This window comes from Populus trichocarpa, chromosome 13 (assembly GCF_000002775.5).
Source record: "Populus trichocarpa isolate Nisqually-1 chromosome 13, P.trichocarpa_v4.1, whole genome shotgun sequence".
NCBI classification, from domain to species: Eukaryota; Viridiplantae; Streptophyta; class Magnoliopsida; order Malpighiales; family Salicaceae; genus Populus; species Populus trichocarpa.
Genome location: NC_037297.2, coordinates 3,676,801 through 3,700,172, shown reverse-complemented (window position 1 = coordinate 3,700,172; position 23,372 = coordinate 3,676,801). Strand labels below are relative to the sequence as shown.

At 31.9% G+C, this 23,372-nt stretch overlaps 3 protein-coding genes across 3 annotated transcripts; 2 read left to right on the top strand and 1 right to left on the bottom strand.

Annotated features, from left to right (window-relative positions):
* The first annotated feature begins 979 nt into the window (after positions 1-979).
* LOC112326061 (germin-like protein subfamily 1 member 7) lies at positions 980-2,196 on the top strand. The gene is made up of 2 exons (XM_024593301.2): positions 980-1,312; positions 1,479-2,196. Exons 1-2 carry the CDS (start codon positions 1,192-1,194, stop codon positions 2,021-2,023), a joined length of 666 nt encoding a protein of 221 aa, XP_024449069.2. The 5' UTR covers positions 980-1,191; the 3' UTR covers positions 2,024-2,196.
* Positions 2,197-9,283: 7,087 nt separating this feature from the next.
* On the top strand, positions 9,284-10,434 carry LOC7487730 (germin-like protein subfamily 1 member 7). Its single transcript, XM_002319635.3, has 2 exons — positions 9,284-9,567; positions 9,734-10,434. Exons 1-2 carry the CDS (start codon positions 9,447-9,449, stop codon positions 10,276-10,278), a joined length of 666 nt encoding a protein of 221 aa, XP_002319671.1. The 5' UTR covers positions 9,284-9,446; the 3' UTR covers positions 10,279-10,434.
* A 2,079-nt stretch (positions 10,435-12,513) lies between these two features.
* On the bottom strand, positions 12,514-16,384 carry LOC7487729 (V-type proton ATPase subunit E). The gene is made up of 6 exons (XM_002319095.4): positions 16,178-16,384; positions 15,971-16,071; positions 15,342-15,498; positions 14,597-14,793; positions 14,160-14,259; positions 12,514-12,793 (listed from the first exon to the last, which is right to left on the bottom strand). Exons 1-6 carry the CDS (start codon positions 16,277-16,279, stop codon positions 12,761-12,763), a joined length of 690 nt encoding a protein of 229 aa, XP_002319131.1. The 5' UTR covers positions 16,280-16,384; the 3' UTR covers positions 12,514-12,760.
* Positions 16,385-23,372: the final 6,988 nt, after the last annotated feature.

Here is a 23,372-nt window from a genome sequence, read left to right as displayed (position 1 = left end):
TTGTTATCAACATCCGCTTTTTTGTTTTTTGAGATTAACCTCTTTAATTTAAATAATGAAGTAAGAATTTAAATCAATTATTAGTTAATCCATTTTGATGAGAAACTAAATTAATGAGTGTACATAGTGATATATAGAAAAGAAAAGGAGATAATATGTTTAATGGATAGTATTAAATTTATAAAATAAATCTTGATTTTTTTTGAGGTTCAACCTAATATGAAAAGATATTTTTCTATATATAACTTTATTTCGTCTATTTCTTTTTGTTACGGGCTAGCGAGAAATATTTTACATATACAGGTTATGTTTTATAGATAAGTTAATGTATATGATCTAATAATATTAAATCAAAATAATTAAAGAAATAAGGATTTTTGTTTTTTTTTTTAATAATTCTTGCTATCAGTTAAGTTATTTTCTGACTAACAACAAATTTTCAATAAAAAAATTTATCATTATCCAAAAAAGTATTAAATAGAGATCATTATATAAGTGTCTATATATATAAACGGTTTGACTATAAAATCAGATTATATGAATATATATTTTGACTATAAACTCCAATAGATGTTTTTAAGGGACAATGGAGAGATTGGTGGCTTCGCCATGTGCAAAGAACATTTATAAAAAAAAAAAAAAAAAAAAAAAAAAAAAAAAAAAAAAAAAAAAACAAATTGGTAAAAAAAGTCACGCAATTACATCTAGGAATAATCAACGACGATTAACCTTATATCCATTTAAAATCATCTGAAACTTCCATTGAACTAACTACCCCAGGACCACAAACATTTTGTCACCTAACAATCTTTAGTTCTCGACCTACTCTGATATTTTCACCAGATATCTTCAACAAAGCCTTGTGACTCGAGGCATTGCACCCAATCCTGTTAACTTAAAGGAAAAGTATCATGCTGGAAACAGTCTTATCAGGAAAATATTGGCATATGATTGATATTGTCAAGTTTTTTGAATCTATGGAGGAATTTAGAGTGATTTCTACTATCTTGTCAATCGGTTTCATCACTGCGATCAAAGAACGAGCAACTACGTACTAAACACTCAAGCAAGTCTTCGTCGGCTTCATTTAGAGATAACGCCGACCAATTCAATGACTCCAATCTATAAATAACCTAGCATCCATGCAAGATATCTCACCCATCTCCTTAAGAAAAATCAGCGTGGAATCTAATGGAAGGGCTAAAGTTTGTACTAGTTTTTGTCCTCTTGGCTCTGGCTTCTTCATTTGCCTCTGCCTTCGATCCTAGTCCTCTTCAGGACTTCTGTGTAGCAGTGGATGAAACCGATGGTGGTATGCGCTCTTGAAGTATTTCGTTAAGAGTTACATGATAGTATTACACTGAAAATATCATGCATCCTGTATATCTTTTATTATTCCTTTACTTTCCGATATATATGTTCAATATTCTCTATTGATTGATGACTTTTTAAGGGTATCGAATGTCTTTCTCATGCAGTGTTTGTGAATGGCAAATTCTGCAAGGACCCAAAGGATGTTACTGAAAAGGATTTCTTCTCTTCTGGACTCAACATTCCAGGGGACACTTCCGGTCGTGTTGGTTCAAATGTCACTGCTGTCAATATTGAAAAAATTCCAGGACTCAACACTCTTGGCATATCCTTCGCTCGCATTGATTTCGCTCCATATGGCCTGAACCCACCCCACACTCACCCTCGCGCCACTGAGATCATAGTAGTTGTGGAGGGTACCCTCTATGTTGGCTTTGTTACGTCAAACTTGGCTAACGGAGATAATCGCCTAATCACCAAAGCCTTAAAACCTGGAGATGTTTTTGTGTTTCCAATTGGACTCATTCATTTCCAATTCAATGTGGGAAAAACCAAAGCGCTTGCTTTCGCCGGCTTAAGCAGCCAGAACCCTGGTGTAATTACAATTGCGAATGCGGTGTTTGGATCGGATCCACCCATTAATCCTGATGTCCTCGCCAAGGCCTTCCAACTGGACAAGAAGGTTGTCGACTATCTTCAGAAAGCATTCTAGTCGGACAAGAACAAGACACGGAGCAGTAGCCCTGCGATTTCCGATTATATTTGACATGTTCTCATCGTTATTTCCTCTGTCGTATTTGTTTTCATAAATAAAGAGGTTGCTGAACCTGTATGTTATGCTTATTCCATAATAATATAGAATGGGTTATTATTTTCTTTACAAAATATTTTTATTTTATGAATTTTATATTTATTTTGGATTTATTAATTAAAAACTAAATTCATTAATCATATATAAAAAAATATTAAAAATAAAAAAAATAAAAATATCTTTCATTAATAATAAATATATTTTAAATAAGTAAAATTCTACGTGTAATCAACTGCTATGAAGCATATTTATTAACAATTTCTTACTTATATAAAGTCAATTATTCATATATCTAATACTTTATCCCTTCATATGATGCTCATGATTGACTATGTAGTATATTTTTTAACAATTTTTTACTTACACTAAAGTCAATCATTCATGTATCTAATATTATATCCCTATGCTCATGTTTTTATTGGACAATGCCTTGGGAAGAGAATTTACACGATTATCTTCAAAGCAATGAAGGAAAAGATGATTAACATGCTCAATATTTTCCTCACAAAAGGACACACTGCTTGGCTTTGTCTTGTACCAATTAAGATGTTAATAAGACCAAGACTATTGTAACGAAAACTAATCTTATCAAAACCAATAACTCTGCCATATGACGACAGAACCTTGTTGATGCTAGTTACAATCAAACAAATATTGGTAGGTCAGTGACCTCATGCCAGGCAAACCAATCAATAGGACCATCCATCACAATGCAAGGTCTTAATTCATCAAAGTAAAATAATATAGTCGTACTTGCAATAATGATTATTATGAGCAGTTACATGTGAATCTGTTATAGCTACATAAGGATTTGTCAGATTACACGGATTACCTGATAGATGCATTTATGGATCAGACTGGGGATGCACATTAGTTTTTTTCACAAATCACCTAGCCAATAAGTCTTCTATTTTTATGGATTTCAAAAAAAAAAATGTGAATCGTCAAGTCAACAGTTTTCTATTTTTAGGGACCGGCGTTGATTTTTTCATAAATAATTAGAAAATAAATTAAAATAAATCATGAATAAGCTCATAAAATAATTAAGATAGTTGATGTCATGAAAATGTATTTAAGAAAAACCATATAGTAAATGTAACATTTTGTTTGAAAGGATGTGGTAAGGATGTCGACGTCTATTTTCCTTTAAGCGTAAATAATTCCTTACTTGAATCTCTAGAATTATTGCATAATTTAGGATTCCTAGTTTTCTTTAACTATTAGGGGGGAAAGTTTATTTTTATTCATTTTTTCTTTTAATTTTTGGAGGTACCAATTTATGTCAGGTAATGACAGCTTGGCAACTCCATAGGGTATACTAAGGTTGAGGCTATGTGCATGTGTTTTCTTGTCAATTTATTTCTAAGAATTTATTTAATTTAATTTTATCTATTATTTATTGTGTTTATTTTAATCTTCTAGATTGAATGTGCATGCATTTTATTTTTCAAGTTTCCACACACGTCATAAAAACCAATAAAAAGCTTTGGGCTTGAGCTCATCACTTTTTAGGATTAAATGGGAAGATTTAGGGGAAAATGTTGGGTGTCACAACCCATTTTTAGGTTATTCCCAGATTCATCTTTTCCAACCTAAAAAGAAAAAGAATGGAACATGACACGGTGTCGTTTTGAACGGCACTGTGCTACTTCTTCTTCCCCTGGACGCGTAGAGGCAGGGGAAGAAGAGGTTTGTTCCCCTGTATTTTCCCGATCCCTCTCTCTCCCAAGACTCGAAAAACCAACAAGACATACACCCCTTGAACTGCCAAGACAAAAATGCAGAGGAGACAAGTCCTGCAGGCGGCTCTGGGGTGGCTGCCCAATGGCCGCTGGCCACCCTACCCCTGTGGTAGTAGCCCTCTCTCTCCTTTTTCACCCTTATAAATAGCAGGGGAAAGAGAGCAAAACGGGGGGAATTTTGAGGAGATATTGGAGGAAAGAAACGAAAAAACCAGAAAGGGGAGATTAGAGAGAAAACAGAGAAAGACGGGGGGAGGATGAGAGATTGAAGGAAGAATTGATTGAGATACATAAGGGAGAAAGAGAAGAAAAACAGAGAGCAAAAACATAGAAAAAGAAAGAGAGAACGAAGGAGATTAAATGAAAAAAGAAGGAATAGCCAGAACAAAGAAACAGAAAAGAAAAGAAAAAAGAAGGAAATGAGGGAGAACAGAAGGGATAGAAGAGAGAAACCAAAAAAAAAGTAAAGGAAAACAGGGGAGAACAGAGGAGAGAGAGAGAGAGAGAGAGAGAAGAGAAACAGAAGCAAAACATACCAGAAAAAGAGAAGACACAGGGACGAGGGGAACAAAACAAAGACAGTGATAGGGGAAAAAGCAATCAAAACAGAAAGAGATAAGGAAAAACAGAGGCTTGAACCTCTGCACAAGGAAGAAGAAGAACAGTCACCGCCGCAGTAACCACCATCATTTTTTTGCCATCTCAAACCACCGCCAACGACAGCGAACACGCTCCTTCACTCCAGGTAACCTTCTCTCCTTCTCTGATCCGTCTTGCTGGTTTGTTTCATTTGCATGCAGAACGTGAGCAATTCACGTTCTGTAGCGAATGAAATATAATTAGTCGGTTACCATGTTATAATTAACTGGTTACTCTGCTCAGCACAGTAACCAGCTATCTTCTCGGGCTGGACTTTAGTAGTGTAGTCCACATGACTGGGCCGAGTCCAGCTTGGTAGAAAGAAGGTTTTCTTTTTGGGCCGAGTCCGGCCCCGCTAAAAAAAAATCAAAAATCCTTTTAAATTTTTTTTGGTTTTCCAGCATATTTTTTTTTTTAATATTGGTTTGTATTTCTATATTGTAAGGATACAAATCCGGTATTAAAATGTCTAGTTTTCATCGAAACATTGCAAAAATTATGAAACAAAAAAAAAAGATTTTGTTTTCATTCATACGATCAAGTCTCAAAAAAATCATATCCTATTTTCATACGACAAAAAATTAAAAATATATGTTAGCAAGCATTTTGACTTTAATAACTAGTTTATTAAAGTCATGAGAACCAGACCAACATTTCAAAAATTCCAAAAAAATATTTTGTTTTCTTTTAATATTTGAGATTACGAACTTACACGTAAGACGTACTCCTAATATTAAAATTAATTTCTTTGATTGACATCAGAATGGTTAGGTTTCACCTTATAAGATTAGACCTCCTTACCAAGGAAAAAAAATTTTAAGACCGTAGACAGACCAACAATTAGAAAACACGACAAGACCTTAGTTTTTTATCAGACAATTAAACACTGCAGCTTACCTTAGGTAGGGCGTATTTGGGGTGCTAATACCTTTTCTTTACGCAACCAGTCCCCATGCCCGATCTTTGAGACCAGTTAGGGTTCTTAGTGACCAAAATACTAGGTGGCGACTCTCATTTCTACTTTTCACTGATAAAAGACAAGAATTCCTTATCTCCCTATATTTACCAGATAGATACTTACGAGAGTGGACAATTTCACCGCAACGCCGCACACGTGCGACATTGGAGAATTTCTACTTTCCAAGAAAGTATCGTCATCAGTTGAGCCTATTTTCATGTTCTAATTGGGTCATTTTATGTTTTTTGTGTGCACCATCAATTATATAATTTTAAACCTTTTACCAGCTCTAATAGATGTTTGAAATATTAAAAATGTTTTTTAGTGATTTCCATAGAAACTTCACAACTGCAAGTTCAAAGATAACTCGAACAATTGAAAAAAAAAGTTTGTTAAAAAAATTCTAAAGTAGACATCCTTTTAAAAAAAGTATTATGACGACAACATATTAAATCGACCAGCGTCAATCCAAGTTAACATATAAAATCTACAACTTAGATTATGAAACCTTGATAACCTCATAGAAAGCAAAAAAAAAAAATCATATTGGAGCTCAATTCTCAATCAACTCAATAGTAATGATTGAAATTAAAAAAAAAATCAATCAAAAAAAGAATATAAAAACCAAGTCAACCATGGTTAACCTCCCAAGACTAGATCATGAATTCAGGATAACCCAATACAAAGCAAATCAAAAAATAAACTACAAAGCTCAATTCTCAATCAGTCCACAATTAAAGGATGAAATTGAAAGAAAAAAAACCAATTAAAAAAGGAAAACAAAACCTGATTTAACATGCCAAGCCATTGACTAAAATCATGACACTAGGATAACCTTATAAAAAGCAAACAAAAATAAATTATGAAGCTTAATTTTCAATCAACCTAAAAGGTGAAGGATAAAATTGAAAAAAAAACTCAATTATAAATAGGACCAAAAAAACTCGATTCAACAGAGTTAACCTATAAAACTCGTGACTTGTGTCATGAGATTGAGATAATCTTATAAAAATCAAAACAAAATAAATTATGAAGAATAATCCATAATAAATCCAATGTTAAAGGATGAAATTGAAAAAAAAAGGTATTTTTCTAATGAACAATACTTTATAAGGATGAGAATAATGATTTTCTCTCCTCAATTAGTTCTTGTTAATGTTTTAGATGGAAGAAGAAAAATCATAGTGACCTACTAGATTTGTGTCTTATGCTATGCCATGGGCTGAACCAAATTTCATTTTTTTTTATGTAAAGAAAAGAACATTCATGTATTACTAACACATTTTAAAACAGGAAGAAAAATTTATGACTCGGATCATAGATTCGAATGAATTAATTAAGGAGGTTTCATTTGATTATATGAGGAAAAACAACCAATGACAGTAGACGATTCAATTTTTTTAAAAAAAAGATGACTATGATAACCTGCATAAAAAGAACGCTTGTCAATTTCTAAAAAGATATCTATCAAAGATTTTGATCATATCTCTATAATCTTACTTTATGAAAAAGTTAAATTAAATGGAATAAAAAAGTTAGTATGAAAAATTTGTTACCTGGGTTGTAAGATCACGATAATCTCATAGAAAGCAAATAAAATAAAATTATGAAGTCTAATTCCTAAAAATCCCAATGTAGAAGGATAAAATTAAAAAAAAAACAAGAAATTAGCAACACACAAAAAAAAATCTATAATGGGTAAGCCCAACAAACCCCACGACTGAGATCATTCAAATAGGATCAACTAATAGAATGCAAAAAACAAAATATCACGAAGCTCAATTCTCAAACCAACATAATGTTGATGGATGAAACTAAAAAGAATCAATTTAAATAAGGAGACCTGAGCTAACCCGAATGAATCCGCCAAACTTGCAATCCAAGTCATGAGATCAGGATAACTCCAAAGAACACAAATAAGAGAAAAATTATGAAGCTCAATTTCATATCAACCTAACGTTGAAGGATGAAATAAAAAAATCAATTTAAAAAAGGAATTTAAAAAAAGAACCAAGTCAACTCGAGTTAACCTTCTAAACCCGTAACTCGAGTTATGAGACAGAGATTACCTCATAGAAGGCAAATCAGAAAAATCATAAAGTCTAATTCCCAATGAACCCAATGTTGGACAACTTTGATAAAAAAAGGACCCAAAATAAATAAATAAAAAAACAAACTGCAATGAAAACAATGAGGATCAAATTTAACATAGAACAACTTGCCAATGTCAAGAGAATCAATACAAAAACCAAGGAAATGAGAAAGAAAAGATATAGAAGAAGAAAGAAAAGGTTGTCGAAGTCGCACCATCGGTCTTCCATCAACACTCACCATCTTATACAAATGCCATTGTCGCTCCAACTCCAACACCACCAAGGATGGTGGCATTCCCACAACGTAAGAAATCAAACACGCCGCTGAAACACGACAACTTTCTTCACATACTGGTGAGTGGACCGCACTCGTCATCCAATGTTCCACTTCATGTTCACTTTTGTCACTCATATTTATTTTAGTTTCAAATTTGATCATTGAAGCCTCAATTATTTTAAATCAATAGAATTTTATTTTATTTATCCAAATTAAGCATCAATCAAGCACCAAAATTATTTCTTTATATTGCTAGATCCTCCGAACTTGGCAACCAATATAAATCATTAAGTCCAAACTCAAAAAAACTTAATGTCAAAGGATCTAATTAAAAAAAATAAGTCGAGCAATAAAAAACATTTCCCCTACCCATTTAACCCAGTCCCTAATGGTAGCAAATTAAAGAGGATAAACATTTATCTAAACTTCAAATTTAGTCTTAAAAGCTCTAATTATTATAAATTACTAAAATTAAATTTTATTTTATCAAAATAAACATTAACCAATCAACGAAATATTTTCTCTACACCTAAAGATACTCATGCCTAGGCAGACAAAACAACTAGAGATGCCCAAACCTAAATTAATACAATATTAAACAATCAAATTAGAAAACAAAAATTGAGAAACTAAAATAAAAAAAAATAAAAGATAATCTTCTTTTAAAAAAAAACACAGAGAGAGAACATTGTGAAACGACATGTTACAATCTATACTGTTTTCTCTCTTTGGTTACGCTAACTTTAAGAGCAGGATTAGTTTGTTTTTTTAATTTAATTTAATTTAATTAGTGACTTCAGAAAAATTGTAATAAAAATCAAACAATTACATCTAGGAAAAATCACTACCACTATCCAAACAATATTTTTTTTAAGAAAAATTGTCAAAGATATTAATATTTATTAGTAGTTTAATTGGTCAACTAATGAAATATTTTTAAATAATCAATGACCCATCGTTTTGTCTCCGTGGCTTCAAAAACAACCATTTTTGTGGTAACAAGATCAAATGCCATGGAGACCTTAAGCCCACTCCAATAATGGACAATGGAGAAATATTTGGTGGCTTCGCCATGTTCAAAGAACATTTATAAAAATAAAACGAAAAAACAAATTGGTAAAAAAAGTCACACAATTACATCTAGGAATAATCAACGATGATTAACCTTGTATCCAATTAAAATCATCTGAAACTTCCATTGAAGTAACTACCCCAGGACCATAAACATTTTGTCACCTAACAATCTTTAGTTCTCGACCTACTCTGATATTTTCACCAGATATCTTCAACAAAGCCTTGTGACACGAGGCATTCCTGTTAACTTAAAGGAAAAGTATCATGCTGGAAACAGTCTTATCAAGAAAATATTGGCATGTGATTGATATTGTCAAGTTTTTTGAATCTATGGAGGAATTCATGAGTGATTTCTACTATCTTGTCAATCGGTTTCATCACTGCCATCAAAGAACGAGCAACTACTACAGACTGGAGCAAGTCTTCGTCGGCTTCATTTAGAGATAACGTCTACCAATTCAATGACTCCAATCTATAAATAACCTAGCATCCATGCAAGATATCTCACCCATCTCCTTAAGAAAAATCAGCGTGGAATCTAATGGAAGGGCTAAAGTTTGTACTAGTTTTTGTCCTCTTGGCTCTGGCTTCTTCATTTGCCTCTGCCTTCGATCCTAGTCCTCTTCAGGACTTCTGTGTAGCAGTGGATGAAACCGATGGTGGTATGCGCTCTTGAAGTATTTCGTTAAGAGTTACATGATAGTATTACACTGAAAATAGCATGCATCCTGTATATCTTTTATTATTCCTTTACTTTCCGATATATATGTTCAATATTCTCTATTGATTGATGACTTTTTAAGGGTATCGAATGTCTTTCTCATGCAGTGTTTGTGAATGGCAAATTCTGCAAGGACCCAAAGGATGTTACTGAAAAGGATTTCTTCTCTTCTGGACTCGACATTCCAGGGGACACTTCCGGTCGTGTTGGTTCAAATGTCACTGCTGTCAATATTGAAAAAATTCCAGGACTCAACACTCTTGGCATATCCTTCGCTCGCATTGATTTCGCTCCATATGGCCTGAACCCACCCCACACTCACCCTCGCGCCACTGAGATCATAGTAGTTGTGGAGGGTACCCTCTATGTTGGCTTTGTTACGTCAAACTTGGCTAACGGAGATAATCGCCTAATCACCAAAGCCTTAAAACCTGGAGATGTTTTTGTGTTTCCAATTGGACTCATTCATTTCCAATTCAATGTGGGAAAAACCAAAGCGCTTGCTTTCGCCGGCTTAAGCAGCCAGAACCCTGGTGTAATTACAATTGCGAATGCGGTGTTTGGATCGGATCCACCCATTAATCCTGATGTCCTCGCCAAGGCCTTCCAACTGGACAAGAAGATAGTCGACTATCTTCAGAAAGCATTCTAGTCGGACAAGAAATGGAGCAGTGGCCCTGCGATTTCGGATTATATTTCACATGTTCTCATCGTTATTTCCTCTGTCGTATTTTTTTTTCATAAATAAATAGGTTGCTGAACCTGTATCTTATGCTTATTCGATAATAATATACAAAGCATTATAATATAGCACCTGGTAATAATATAGAATTCATAGTAATATAACACCAAGGAACTGCAGTTAGCGCTCTTAATTTCTAACTGGTCCTTTTTTTGGTTGAACATGTTTTCTCCCTTCTTTTTTTTTTTTTTTCCTCTCACATGAACGAGCAATAATTATCACTTAGTGTGATATTTGATAGGGAATTATTTCAGCAATTGCAAAGTTTGACTCTAAGATATAAGAGTGTGAAGGATTGCTATAAAAAGATGGAGATTGTCATGGTTAAAGCTAATGTTGTTAAGGTTAGAGAGGCTATAATAACAAGATTTTTTAATAGTTTGAATAGAAAGATAGTTAATATAATTGAATTACATCATTATATTGCGAAAGAAAATATGGTTTACATTGCTTTGAGGATAGAGAGACAGTTAAAAAGAAAAGATAATACACACTAAAAAAGTAATTCAGGTTCTTTTTTATCATAGAGGTCAAATTATATAAGAGAGGGGGCTGCTATATTAATGATCAATATAATGGAAAGCAAAGTCAAACCACATAAAGCTATAAATAAAGGTTCAACTACTACTGTCCAAGTAAAACCAAAACTCAAACTAATTGTAATCATGATATTAAATATATCAGGTATTTGGGTAGTGGACATCTAGCTTCATAATATCCAAACAATAAAGGCTTTTTTTTTTTCATAGGCTCGTCGCGATGTCAGATGCGATATTTATATTGCATGCATTATAATAAGGCATTTATCATATGCAATAGTGGTAAAGCTTTTTTTTTTTATTGCCACCAAAATTTCTTTCCAAATCATTATTTATTTAGAAATAATAAAAAGAACTTCTTGAAAGATAAAGTTGAAAGAGATATTGCACCGCAAGTATTGTCAAGTGAATATTTGTATGATGAAATTTTCAAGTATGAAGGCATTGTTTTTTGTTTTCATTCAAGTAAACAAAAGTTTTTTTATTTTGGTGTGACCTACAATTGGGTTATATGAAGTATTTTTTGGAGCTTCTTTATTAAAAAACAAATGTTAACACAATCATAAATGCAAAATGAAAAACAAATGATGATATAAAAACTAACTTGAATTTATCTTGTATTGTGACCGTGAGAATATGAAGTTGATTAATGATGAATTTTATGTTGCGACTATAAAGAGTAAAAAATCATGATTATCATATGTTTATGTAAAGTGTACCATTTCCTCCTCCTCCTAGATCTTCCACTTTAGCATTTTTTTCCTCCCCCCACACCTCCACTGGTTTAGGATATTTTAAATGCATGGAGGATAGTAATTGGAACTTAATTATATTTAGAGTTTTATAATTAGTATTAGTAATTGGAGGATAGTATTTGAAACTTAATTATCTAATTAGGATTTCTCGTAGTGATTTATGAGAATGCTAATCATATTTAGAGTTAATTATTAATTATGTGATTTGTTAGGATTTTGCTTGATTACAACTTGAGATTTAAATTAATAGGTTTTATGAATTTTGGCTAAAGGTAGATAGTTTTATACATACCCTGTCGGCATTTTAAACACACCGATGGTTTTCCGATGGTAAATGCGGTGCTAAAAGCTGATTTTAGACGTGACTATTCTATTGAAGATTTCGTAGGTGTTTAAAGCGCCGACGGAATATGCAAGGGGAAAAAACCACTACAGGAAGAAGAGACACCCACAAGTGGAATGCCAAACAAGCGCCTTGTATTGTTCAAAAGGTTTGTCGTCAGTTCTTTTCAACTAACCCTTTTTTTTTTCTTTTAAGAAAAGATTAGTCTTAACTCACTCCCTGGAAACAATTTCAAAATCATTTCCAAGATTCTGAAAATCTTTTTCATGCCAAAGATCATGGCAATCATTGTCATGGATTCAAATCTTCTCAGAGGTTCCGCAAAACCCTATCTCGTAAAGCTCTGTAAGTGAAAAATAAAAAACAAGACGTTCAAAGGTACCTGATATGATTCAAACATGAACTTGATACGTTCATACCTTTCCAGTCCTTCAAAAAGAATTCTTGCAAAATAAGATCGATTGAATACTTCTGGAACAATGAGCGAGAAGGATTATAACGGTATAGCTTGACCAAAACACTAGATATTTTATTTATTATTGAATGGCTGCCTTGAGGTGTCTAGGGTGATACAAACACTAGACCGAGTACAAGCTTCACTAATTTCAGAAATAAAGGTTTTTCGCAAACAAGAAATTTAAAACACAACCAAACAATTGATAATAATCTCTGGGTTTTCAAATATAGGACATAAATTATCCAGGGACAAAACAACAACGCTAACCATCTCATCATGCAGAAGCCTCACGATGCCATTATACAGCCTGGCCAACTAGCAACTTGCGGATCTGCAATAAGAAGCCAATATATCATTAGGGTAATCAATTATGTGGGCCATTCGATTTGGTCTTTCCAAGGTAGCACTAAGACTTTCAGCAATTTGCAGACAAAGAAGATGATACAACGGGGAGAATAGTTATAAAACTCCCCACTGAATTGTGTTTGCATCCCCTAGCATGTGTGCAAATAAGAATGAGGGAGTTTTAGTTAAGGAATCTCCAAAAATTAAACAGGTACGCGCATAACACTGATAAAGAAAGTTCAGAATAATAAAAAAAAAAAAAAAAAAAGGGGGAACATTATAAGAAGCTAGACAAACTAGTGGGATCACTTTCACCCATAAATTACAATAAAATATTACCACTTAAAAGGAATTTCCACCTCTTAATTAGAACTCATACTAGAGGATTAGATAAGGATCCACTAGTTTGTCTAGTATGAGTTCTAATTAAGACGAGGAAGTTCCAAGTCACATGGCAGATGCCAATGCTGCAAGTTTCATTTTAAAGACCATTTCTGAGTTCTTTCTGCTGTAAAATATAACCTCCTTGGATTTCAGATCCAAAACAGCCAACCACTAATCAGATCTTCCTTATCCTCCTTGCAGAACTATTGATTGATGGACAAAACAGAAGAAAGAAAAGCCCTCATCTAGACACATCTTTGGTATAAGATAACACAAGCTGACAGAACAATATCCCATATGTTTCAACAATAACTACAATCAATACAAGTTGGGCCAGGAGTTTGGACTAAAATGGCTATTTGAAGTCTAGTTCTAAACTTCAATGTGCCAAAATGAAAACAAGGAGAAATTCTCAATTAGAATGAGTTAGCTCCAATCAGAGAACTAGCATGATTATTATTTCTCTAAGGATTAGTGAATGTTGCAATGATGTAGAAGATGCAAGACCACCAACAAGATCACCATAAAACAAAGACACACTCAATCTTGAGGAAATCAAAACAAGAGACTTGCTCAATCATGAAGAAAACTCAGGTTTTTTTATTCAATAATAATACCTTACAGTTGAATGTCTGCATAGGGTGTTTATTTATAGGCACCCAAATAAAATAAGAAATCCAAATGAAAGTAGCAAACATGAGGAAACTACAATCTTCAAAAATCAAACCCTATATTTCTTCTAAAATAAGTAGTCTCAAAAAATCTATAATGTAGGCCCACATCATGTAGGTTACTTCACAACCTTTTTTTCAAATAATTGGGTACCACAATCATGATTGTTCCTTTTCTAGGAAAAAGTTCAATTCTCTCTTGGTCATTCTCTTGATATGATTATCCCAGTAAGGAATTGGAGTGTAGAGGCCAAGAACAAAAACAGTAACATCAATAACAAAAGTTTATGAGCATACCTCGGGAAGTTTTTTACGGAATGCAACATCCAAACGCGCATCAAGGGAATTTTCAAACACAATCTTCCCATCTCGAGACGCCAACACCACACCTCCAGAGCTTAACAATAAAAAATACCAAAATCAACTTGTTTCACCATCTCTTTTATTTAAATAATAAAGAGCACCTATTTTAAGATAAGCCATTTTGAAACCTTATACTAAATAGCTATTATGCAATTTGGAATCCTCAAACATCTGATACAAATACCATATCAATTATCCAACTAAATAATTTTAGAAATCAATAGCAGTTATACTTTTACCATGGCAGCCACAATTAAGAACAAAGACAACACACTTGTTAATTTCCCAGAAGTCCCACATAAACAACTACTGATGAATGAACATGTAAATGCACTCGGGATATTTTATTGGATTTTTCATGAATAATTTACCAGGAAAGACCATGAGCATTATGATGGCTAGGAGCAGGTGGGAGATAGATATTATGGTCCACAATGATTTCTGGGGGGAAAACATTTGCTTTCTCAGCATATTCATCCTTTGCTGAATGCAGGACAGACTCCACCAAATTATGGTCATCTTTCCGGCAACGTAGCAAGACAGCAGGCTCCTTCAATCTGAGCAAACTCTGCAGACAATTGAAGAAAAAAAATCCAGATTATGAGAAAAATACATTATTCAAATATATAACACCACATTCCTATTACATAATGAATCAAAATGACCATTTCTGAGCATTCCTAATAAAAACAATTTTTCATTTCAACATCTAAATTTTTACAAACAACCAACCATCCTCTAATATATATCAGTAAGGTAAAAACTTTCATCACACAAGTCCCTAAAAGCTCAAGCCATCATCGGGGTGTCTGTAGATTAAAATTCACTTCACTTTATCATTAAAATCAATTTTCTCAGTAGGAAAAATTATGTGCATGTATCTAACCACTAACATGCAGACATTATGCCATGTATCAAAAATTTACATTGATACAAAGGCAAACAAGAGAAAAAAACCCATCACCTGAAGCTTCATAAACTATACATGGCACAACAATTCTACAATTTTCATCAATTTTACGGAAACTGATGAGTATGAAAATATACATACACACACACACACACACATATAATAAAGGGACCAGTAAATAGGCAAGCTGGTTATTTAATAATGACCTGAACAATAAGGTCTTTGAGAAGATTCTTGTAGTGATGCTGATTTTGGCTGACATTCAAAAGCTCCTTTCCTGCTCCATCTTTCATGGAATTAACCATATCATCTTGAGCTTGAAGCACTTTGATCCGAGAGGCATTAAGCTGCATTGAATACTCACTACACAAAACAACCAACACAACAAAATGTCACTTCATATGACTTCTGATGAGAAAAGAATAAAATAATCCATTCTGTACCAAAACAAATTGATGGAAATTATTTTGAGTCCAATCCTGATCTCCATTCAATAAAACCAAACTAGTAATATCTCCTACACAGTTTCAAACCGAACCAAACTTTTATAATATCGATTAATTAAAAGAAATGATTAAAAAACAAGATAAAATCAATATCAACACTAACAAAGTTTATGATCAGCATCACTTCACTTCACTGTGCACAAGATAATAACTACAAGCAACCAAATTTAACAGCATAAATTGCAATATCAAGATCTAGAACAAACCCATCACTTAAAACTGAAATATAAACTAAATCAACACAACACCACCAATCAATGAACAGCATAATTAAGAACACAAATCACAAAATGTTAATCCGAAAACAATAAAAGGATGGAGAGAATTACATCTTTTTGCGAACTTGAACTTGCTTCTCTTTACGCTCATACTCTTGCCTGATCTTCTTCTTCTCTGCCTCAACCAGTTGCAGCTTCTCTATATTGAATTCCTTCAAAAACACAATTTTATCAATCAGATCAAAACTAAGCGAAGAAAAAAAAAACCCACTAAGCGATTCAGCAAAAAAGAAACAATGAAGAAGAAGAAAGAAGTACTTCTTCAGCAGAAACTAGGATCTCGTTGGCCTTTTCTTCCGCTTCTTGGCGGATGAATCTGACCATCTGCTGGATCTGCTTGGAGACATCTGCGTCGTTCATTTTGGATGATTGTGGAATCAATCACAGAAGGGAAGATCCAGATGGGAAGGGAAGTTCGGAGAGATTTGGACCTTTTAATTTTAATTTTATGATTTCAGTAATTCTGTTTGTATATTTAATACAGGACATAGAAGAGGCTGGTTTTTTTGACATTTTCACAAGGCTTTTTTTTTATTATTCCTCTTTCAATTTATTTATTTTTCACTTTTTTATTTATCCTTTCATATATATATATATATATATATATATATATATATATAGGTTAGACAGATGGCCATGCTTCGCTACGGGACTGCCCGTATTTTCTGCAATGTGAAAAAAATGTCATTCAAACGCTGCGCTGTCAATGCATTTAAGAACAAAAAAACAAAAATCTTGGTTTGATATTATAAAAAAAAATAATGAATATCAATATCAGCAAATCCATATGAGACCTTCAAAATTTGTGAGATAACTCAATAAAAATTTAAAAATATTACTAAATTTAATATTTATCTAGTATTATAGTAGTAGTTATTTTTAAAAAAATTATTTAAAAATACATCTGAGCTTCTGCAAATCTCATGAGTAATATATCATCAACATAACATCAAGTAGAGAAGCACTAGGAAATCATATTCAAAATGAAAAACAAACAGATATGGATAAACTAAGCTACGAATAAACTCATATTTAAGATAAAATATGCTAAAATAATTAAACCATGCATGTAGAGCTTGCTTGAATCCATAGAAAGTCCTATGGGGTTTTCATACATATGTTGGATGTTGTGAATTAGTCACCCCTGGTGGTTCTTCCATATATATGTCTTCAGTGATGTTACTATGCAGGAATGCATATTTTATATCAGCTGAAGAATAATAGGTTATTCTTGAACTGGTGTTGTAGTGATGATCATTCGTATGGTTCCTAGTTTGACAATTGGAGAAAAGGTTTCAGTATAATCAATCTCATCAATATGATGATATTCTTTTGCAACAACACGAGCTTTTAGTCTGTTTAAAGATCCATCATGTTTCAGTTTTGTCCTGAACACCTATTAATTTGTAACCGATTATATGTACATATGGCGGTACGGGAAATAAGAGTCCATGTATGATTTAACTGTAGAACAGTTCCATTGCAGCTTTCCATCCGGGATGAGCTAGAGTTGACTGGACATTTTGTGGCTCAAGAGGTACATTGTGAGTGGATATGGAGGTCAGGGCATTTTTGGATTTGGTTTACAATTCCAAATTGGGATCATGTAGCCATAGGATGAGAACCTTGACCTTGAGAAGGTTGTCCAACTCTTGATGCAGGTTCTGTTTGAGAAGCTTGAGGTTCTGCTTATGCAACTTTTGAAAGTGTAGCTGATTGAGACCGAGTAACCATAGAGTGAGAATCTTGTCCTTTTGAATGTTATCCAACTTCTGCAGCTGATTCAGGTTCTGTCTAAGAGTTTCCAGTTGCTGCAGCAGACTCAAAATGTTCTTCAAGATGGTCTCCTAAATTTCTAGTTGCTGCAGCAGAGTGTTCCCTTAAATTTCCAGTTGCTGCAACAGATTCAAAGTGTCCTCGCGGCAAATTTCCAGAAAACTCAAAGTTTTCTTGTGAGTGTGCTTCTTCTTCTTGTCAGTGTGCTTCTTCTTCAACTGACTGCTCTCCCTCAACCTGTGGAACTAACAGGTTGTAGATTGTGGCGCGACTCCTGTGACAGTGTTGCATCAGAAGCTTGTAGAGCTAGTGTAGGAATGGTGAACGTAGGCAGGGGACTGAGACATGGAGGCACTGGCGCTGTCACAGTGTTGCCTGCAACAGAATTGAAATCACTGCAGGGAATCCAAGTGTCAAAAATAAGCAATGTGTGTGATGAAGGTTGAGTAGCAGTTGATGTGGGAGATGTCTTGTATGGAAAAACGGATTCATCAAAAACATGTCGTGAGGCCATAATTTTTTTGCTTACAGGATGACAGCATTTGTATCCTTTACACAGAAAAATAGAGGGACATTAGCGTGAAACATCATGGTCATTCCTGGTTCTCGTATGGTCCTATGACGCCTTTCAACCATACATATTTGTTTATGAGTACATAGACAAGAAACTTGATGAATAATACTTGATGCATGGAAATGAGATGCAAGCTTTGAGTTGACAAATTCTCCTATGTTAAAGAGGAAAGTTTTTATCTTTTCGTTGAATTCCTGCTAATTTACTGTTCAAATGCAAAATATTCAATTACAAAATTTGATTTACAGGTAAGGGAATAATCCACGGATATTTAGAAAAATCATCTATCAAGCATGATATCTAAATTTTTTAATTAATAAAATAGGGGCAGGTCCCTATAAATCATAATGAATTTTGTCACACACACTCGTGCTTGAAATTGATGAACATGAAAAAGGTAATCTATTGACTATTATTAAAAAAAAAATCACTGGAAAAGAAAGTGGTGAGAGAAAACTCTCGGGTGGCCAAATTTCAACCACTAGTAACTATGATCTTGATATATGTTGATACAACTTTAAGAAGAGAACTCAATATAAGTGGTTTTTATCTCTAATAATGTCCAAAACAGTAGGCCAGGGAACAACAATTTTTTATTTAATTTAATTTTGAGTTTTTAATCCAATTAAAATATATTTTGTGATTAGAAATGGGTTTTAAAGGTCTTTATTATATTATTTTTTTTCATATTTTCAGGTTAAATAAAGGTTGAAATTTTTTATTTTGAGATCCAAAAACTTGGACTCTGATTTCCTAAAATTGAAACAAAATGGGGACCAGAGTAAAGGCAAGATAAGTTGGATGGCACATGTGGTACACGCGCTAACATGTGAAAGTTGGTAGCTGCACTCTACGATGCATGCAGTTGATTTTGGTGGCCAAACATCGCCATCCATGGCTAAGTTAGATGCGTCTCGGCAAGCTCTTCATGATGAGGTGACGCGACACGTGTACCGTTTAGAAGTGTATGGCAGCTCGTTTTACATCTTTTTTTCCCTCCTCCTACCTCTTTTCTCTTTCCTCTCCTCTGGATTTGGGCTACTCTGCCAAAAATAAAAGGTGTCTTGCCATTTTGTTTTTGTTTTAAATTCGATCTTTATTTTTTTAATTGTTATTTTCTGCTTTTGAACCATTTTTTAATTCATGTTGTTTTTCAATTTCATCCCTCAGCATTTACTTTCATTTAGTTTTTATATCAAATTTGTTTCTCATTCTTTTTATTTATTTTCATTTTAATTTTTGGATCCTTTTTTTAATTGAGTTTTTTATTCAATTTCATCCCTTATGGTTGATTAGAAAATATGCTTTGTGGTTTTTTCGGATTTACTTTTTATAAAGTAATTCCAGTCTCATGACTCGAGTCTTGGGATTCGTGTTGTTCTACCAAAAAATAAAAGGTGTTCTGCCATGTTTTTTTAATTTTGATCATTATTATTATTATTATTATTATTATTATTATTTTATCCTTTTTTCAATTAATTTTGTATTCAATTTCATCCCTTGAAATTTGGTTTCATTTAGTTTTTATATCAAACTTCATCTTCATTCTTTTGATATCTTTTAATTTTGTTTTGGATCCTTTTTCTTAATTGAATGTTTTTTTTTTCAATTTCATCCCTTAGCATTTTGTTTTATTTATATAAAAAAAAATTGATCCTCATTCTTTTTATTACTATTTGTTTTGTTTTGAATCCTTTTTTATTGATTTTTTTTAATTTAATCCCTCAGCATTTGGTTATTTGAAAATTTAGCTCTACGATTTTATTGGGTTTGCCAACTATAACATAATCATGTCCTCATTCACAAGAAAATACAAGAGAATTTCTGAAATGTTTTAAGTGTCATTCACTAAGAGAGTTACAATACACATATACACACACACACATCAAGAACGATCAAATCCCTTAATTCTAGGGTCTAATAAACATAATCAGATCCCTTAATCCTAGGTCTATTATAGAAAAGATTATAGTAAGAATATATAGAACAATAATGAAAATCTTAAAGAGATAATCAATGTATATACAACTATGAAAGAAACTAAATAAGAAAAGAAGAATATATTGACACTCATGAACCCGGTCATGGTTTTGGAAGATTAGACCGAGTTTACTTTAGTCTTCTTTTAGGTCTTTTTTAAAATTATTATTTTTATAATTTTCTATTTCAACATTAGATTGGTTGAAGATTGAGCTTTGTGATTGTTTTCACTTTTTTTTTCTATGAAGTTATTTCAGGTTGCATGTTTGACGTGTTAACCTAATATAACTTAGGTTTTTTTTTTCGTCACTTTTTTTCAATTGATTTTTTTTTCATTTCGCTCTTCAACATTAGGTTAGTTTGAGAATTGAACTTCGTGGTTTTATTCAATTTGGCTTTTTAGAATATTATCTCAGTCTCACAACTAGGTCATGAATTTGGTGGGCTGACTCGAGTGTAGTCAGGTCGTGTTTTTTTATTCCTTTTTAAAATTATTTTTTTTTATTCTTCAACATGTAATTTGTTGAGAATTAAGTTTTGTTTTTTTTTTCATTTTGCTTTCTAAGAGGTTATCACATTATTATTATTTTTTCTTTGTTATCAAACAAGATCACGAAGATCTTTTAAGAATACTAATAGGATATTTTTTATATAATATTTGTAATCATTTATTTTTTGCATTTAATGATTGTCAAAAAAAAACTATTTTGCTCAGTTTATTTACTATAATTGCCTTTTTTATCTTATTATTTAGTTAATCGAGTTTATTGAACCCAATCAAATCAATAATCGAGTATCATATTTTTTTTATTTCTTTAAAAACACTAATGTTGCCAAGAATTATTTTTTAATGTTAGGAACTAGGGCCACAACTCTAATTCTTATACTAAATTTTGTAAATCAGGCATCATCTTGACTAAGAAAAAAGACTTGATATTATAAAATTATTTAAGATTATTTATTGCTTTCTAAAAATAATTTAATCTTGTTTTATCATTGTTTTTTTATTTATATACCATATAAAATCTTAAATAACATAAAATATTTTTAAAAAACATCTCAAACAATAAAAAAAATACTTTAAAACTAGTTATTAAAGATCAATGTAACTATTTTAAGAAACAAAATCAGTAAACTAAAATACAAACTGCTATAATTACATCAAATGCGTAGAATTATTAAACTGAAATATGAGATGTCATGTCTCCGCAATCAAGGACTGAAATATGAGATAAATGAAGTTTGGAATTGAAATGTAAAATATTAAATCTTCAAAGGCTAAATAACAACAACTAAAACTTTAGAGACAAAACTGAAGTTTTCCGCACCTTTTGAACTTTTAGCTATATTGTTTTTTATTTGTCCTTCATTTAATTTTATTTTTAATTATAACCTAAAATTCTATCTTGCAAAATCAATCATTAATTTAATCTCAAGATGTTCTTGGACACTTCACATATGTGAGAATATGAGAACACAATATATAAAATTATAAAAAAATCAAGTTCAATAAATAATAATAATAAAAAAAAGAGAAGCGTTCATGTGCACAATGCAGTTGAAAACCAAGAAAAAAAAAATTAAAACCAAAAAGAAACCTCTATTCACATGAACATGGGAAAAAAAGAACTTAAAAAAATGCACCAACGGAGGAAAAAAAAAATCAAAATAATTGCACTAACTGAGAAAAAAAAACAAAACAAAATTGCACAATTCAATGAACAATAAATCACCCCACAGCCGAGGAAAAAACAATAAAAAACATTTGCATGAACCTGAGAAAAAGAAAATAAACCTAAAAGAAAGATGAATTGTACATATAAACAGTGCAAAGATTAAAAAAAATACATCAACCAAGAAAAAAAACAAAAAAGAAAAGAAATTGCACTATTCACATGAATAGTGTAGCAAATAGTAGTCACCCCAACTTTTTTGTTTTGTTACTAAATCCGATTTATTCATTTCAAATAATTCAATAAATGTTATATTATAAAAATACAACAAAATATTTGAATAATCATATACAAACATGTATAAACTAGTTATAATAAACATCATATGTTAATTTCATTTTTCAAAGAAAATTAAAAAATACATATATAAACAAGTTTAGCTTGTTATTTCAAGATTTTTTATTTCTATCACCCTCGCTACGTCGCAAATAGAATTCTAAGTTAATTTTTAAATAATAAATGCGACAGAATTCTAAGTTAATTTTTAAATAATAAAATATTATATTAATGTTGTGGATGCATTTCAAATTATTATGATTTTTTTTATTTAAAAATGTATGCATGTTTATGTTGCCAATAAAATTTCAAGTCAATTTTTAATGTGAAAAAAATATGTATATGTTATGGATATGTTTTCATGTATCATGTTTTTTAATTGAAAAACAAAAAGAAATAGTTTATTATTTATAAGATAAACTAATAAATAAAAAAATGTTATTATTAAATATTAAAAAAAATGTTATTTATTATTTATAAATAAGAAAATGTTAACAATAATTAAATATTAAAGGGAAAACAAATAATTATGTTTTTAGACCCGGTTTATTTTTGTCTGAAAACACTTTCAAAACATCATCTAAACCTTAAAATAACACTTAACCCCGCCACACCCTAAAATCACTCTCCGAAATAAAAATCAACCAAACTAAAATAAACTCTTATCTACTTTTCCGTTCATGTTTAGAGAGAGAGAGAATCTATTTTCATTAAACTCCTAAAAAAGAATATCATGTTTAGAGGAAAAAAAACTATTTCCATTAAACTTTTTTTTTAAGAAAAAACCTCATCAACACAAAAGTTGTCCACTTTTATTACTTGAAGGTCACGAGGTCAGCGACCAATAAGTTCAGCATTTCCGGCCAGTTTCTCTCTTAAACCCAAAAACTAATAAAATACACAAAATTAACTTTTAAACCTAAATAAAAGCTTCAAAATTGACCGCATATAATGCTCACTTTAAATTTTCTTTCTTTCTACACTAATTTAAAACTTCATCTCATAAATTTAAATCACAAAAGTATTAAAAAAAAACAAAAAATTCAGAAACATAAGCAACTCCACTATTCACAGCGGCAAGAGACACCCCTGATCTTTTAGTGTTTTAGTTAAT

Coding starts and splice junctions, on each gene's coding strand:
- LOC112326061 (XM_024593301.2), top strand. CDS start 1,192: ATGGAAGGGCTAAAGTTTGTACTAGTTTTTGTCCTCTTGGCTCTGGCT. Junction 1,313..1,478: donor AGTGGATGAAACCGATGGTG/GTATGCGCTCTT, acceptor TTTCTCATGCAG/TGTTTGTGAATGGCAAATTC.
- LOC7487730 (XM_002319635.3), top strand. CDS start 9,447: ATGGAAGGGCTAAAGTTTGTACTAGTTTTTGTCCTCTTGGCTCTGGCT. Junction 9,568..9,733: donor AGTGGATGAAACCGATGGTG/GTATGCGCTCTT, acceptor TTTCTCATGCAG/TGTTTGTGAATGGCAAATTC.
- LOC7487729 (XM_002319095.4), bottom strand. CDS start 16,279: ATGAACGACGCAGATGTCTCCAAGCAGATCCAGCAGATGGTCAGATTC. Junction 14,260..14,596: donor AATGCTCATGGTCTTTCCTG/GTAAATTATTCA, acceptor TTTATTGTTAAG/CTCTGGAGGTGTGGTGTTGG. Junction 12,794..14,159: donor TCCGTAAAAAACTTCCCGAG/GTATGCTCATAA, acceptor TTCTTATTGCAG/ATCCGCAAGTTGCTAGTTGG.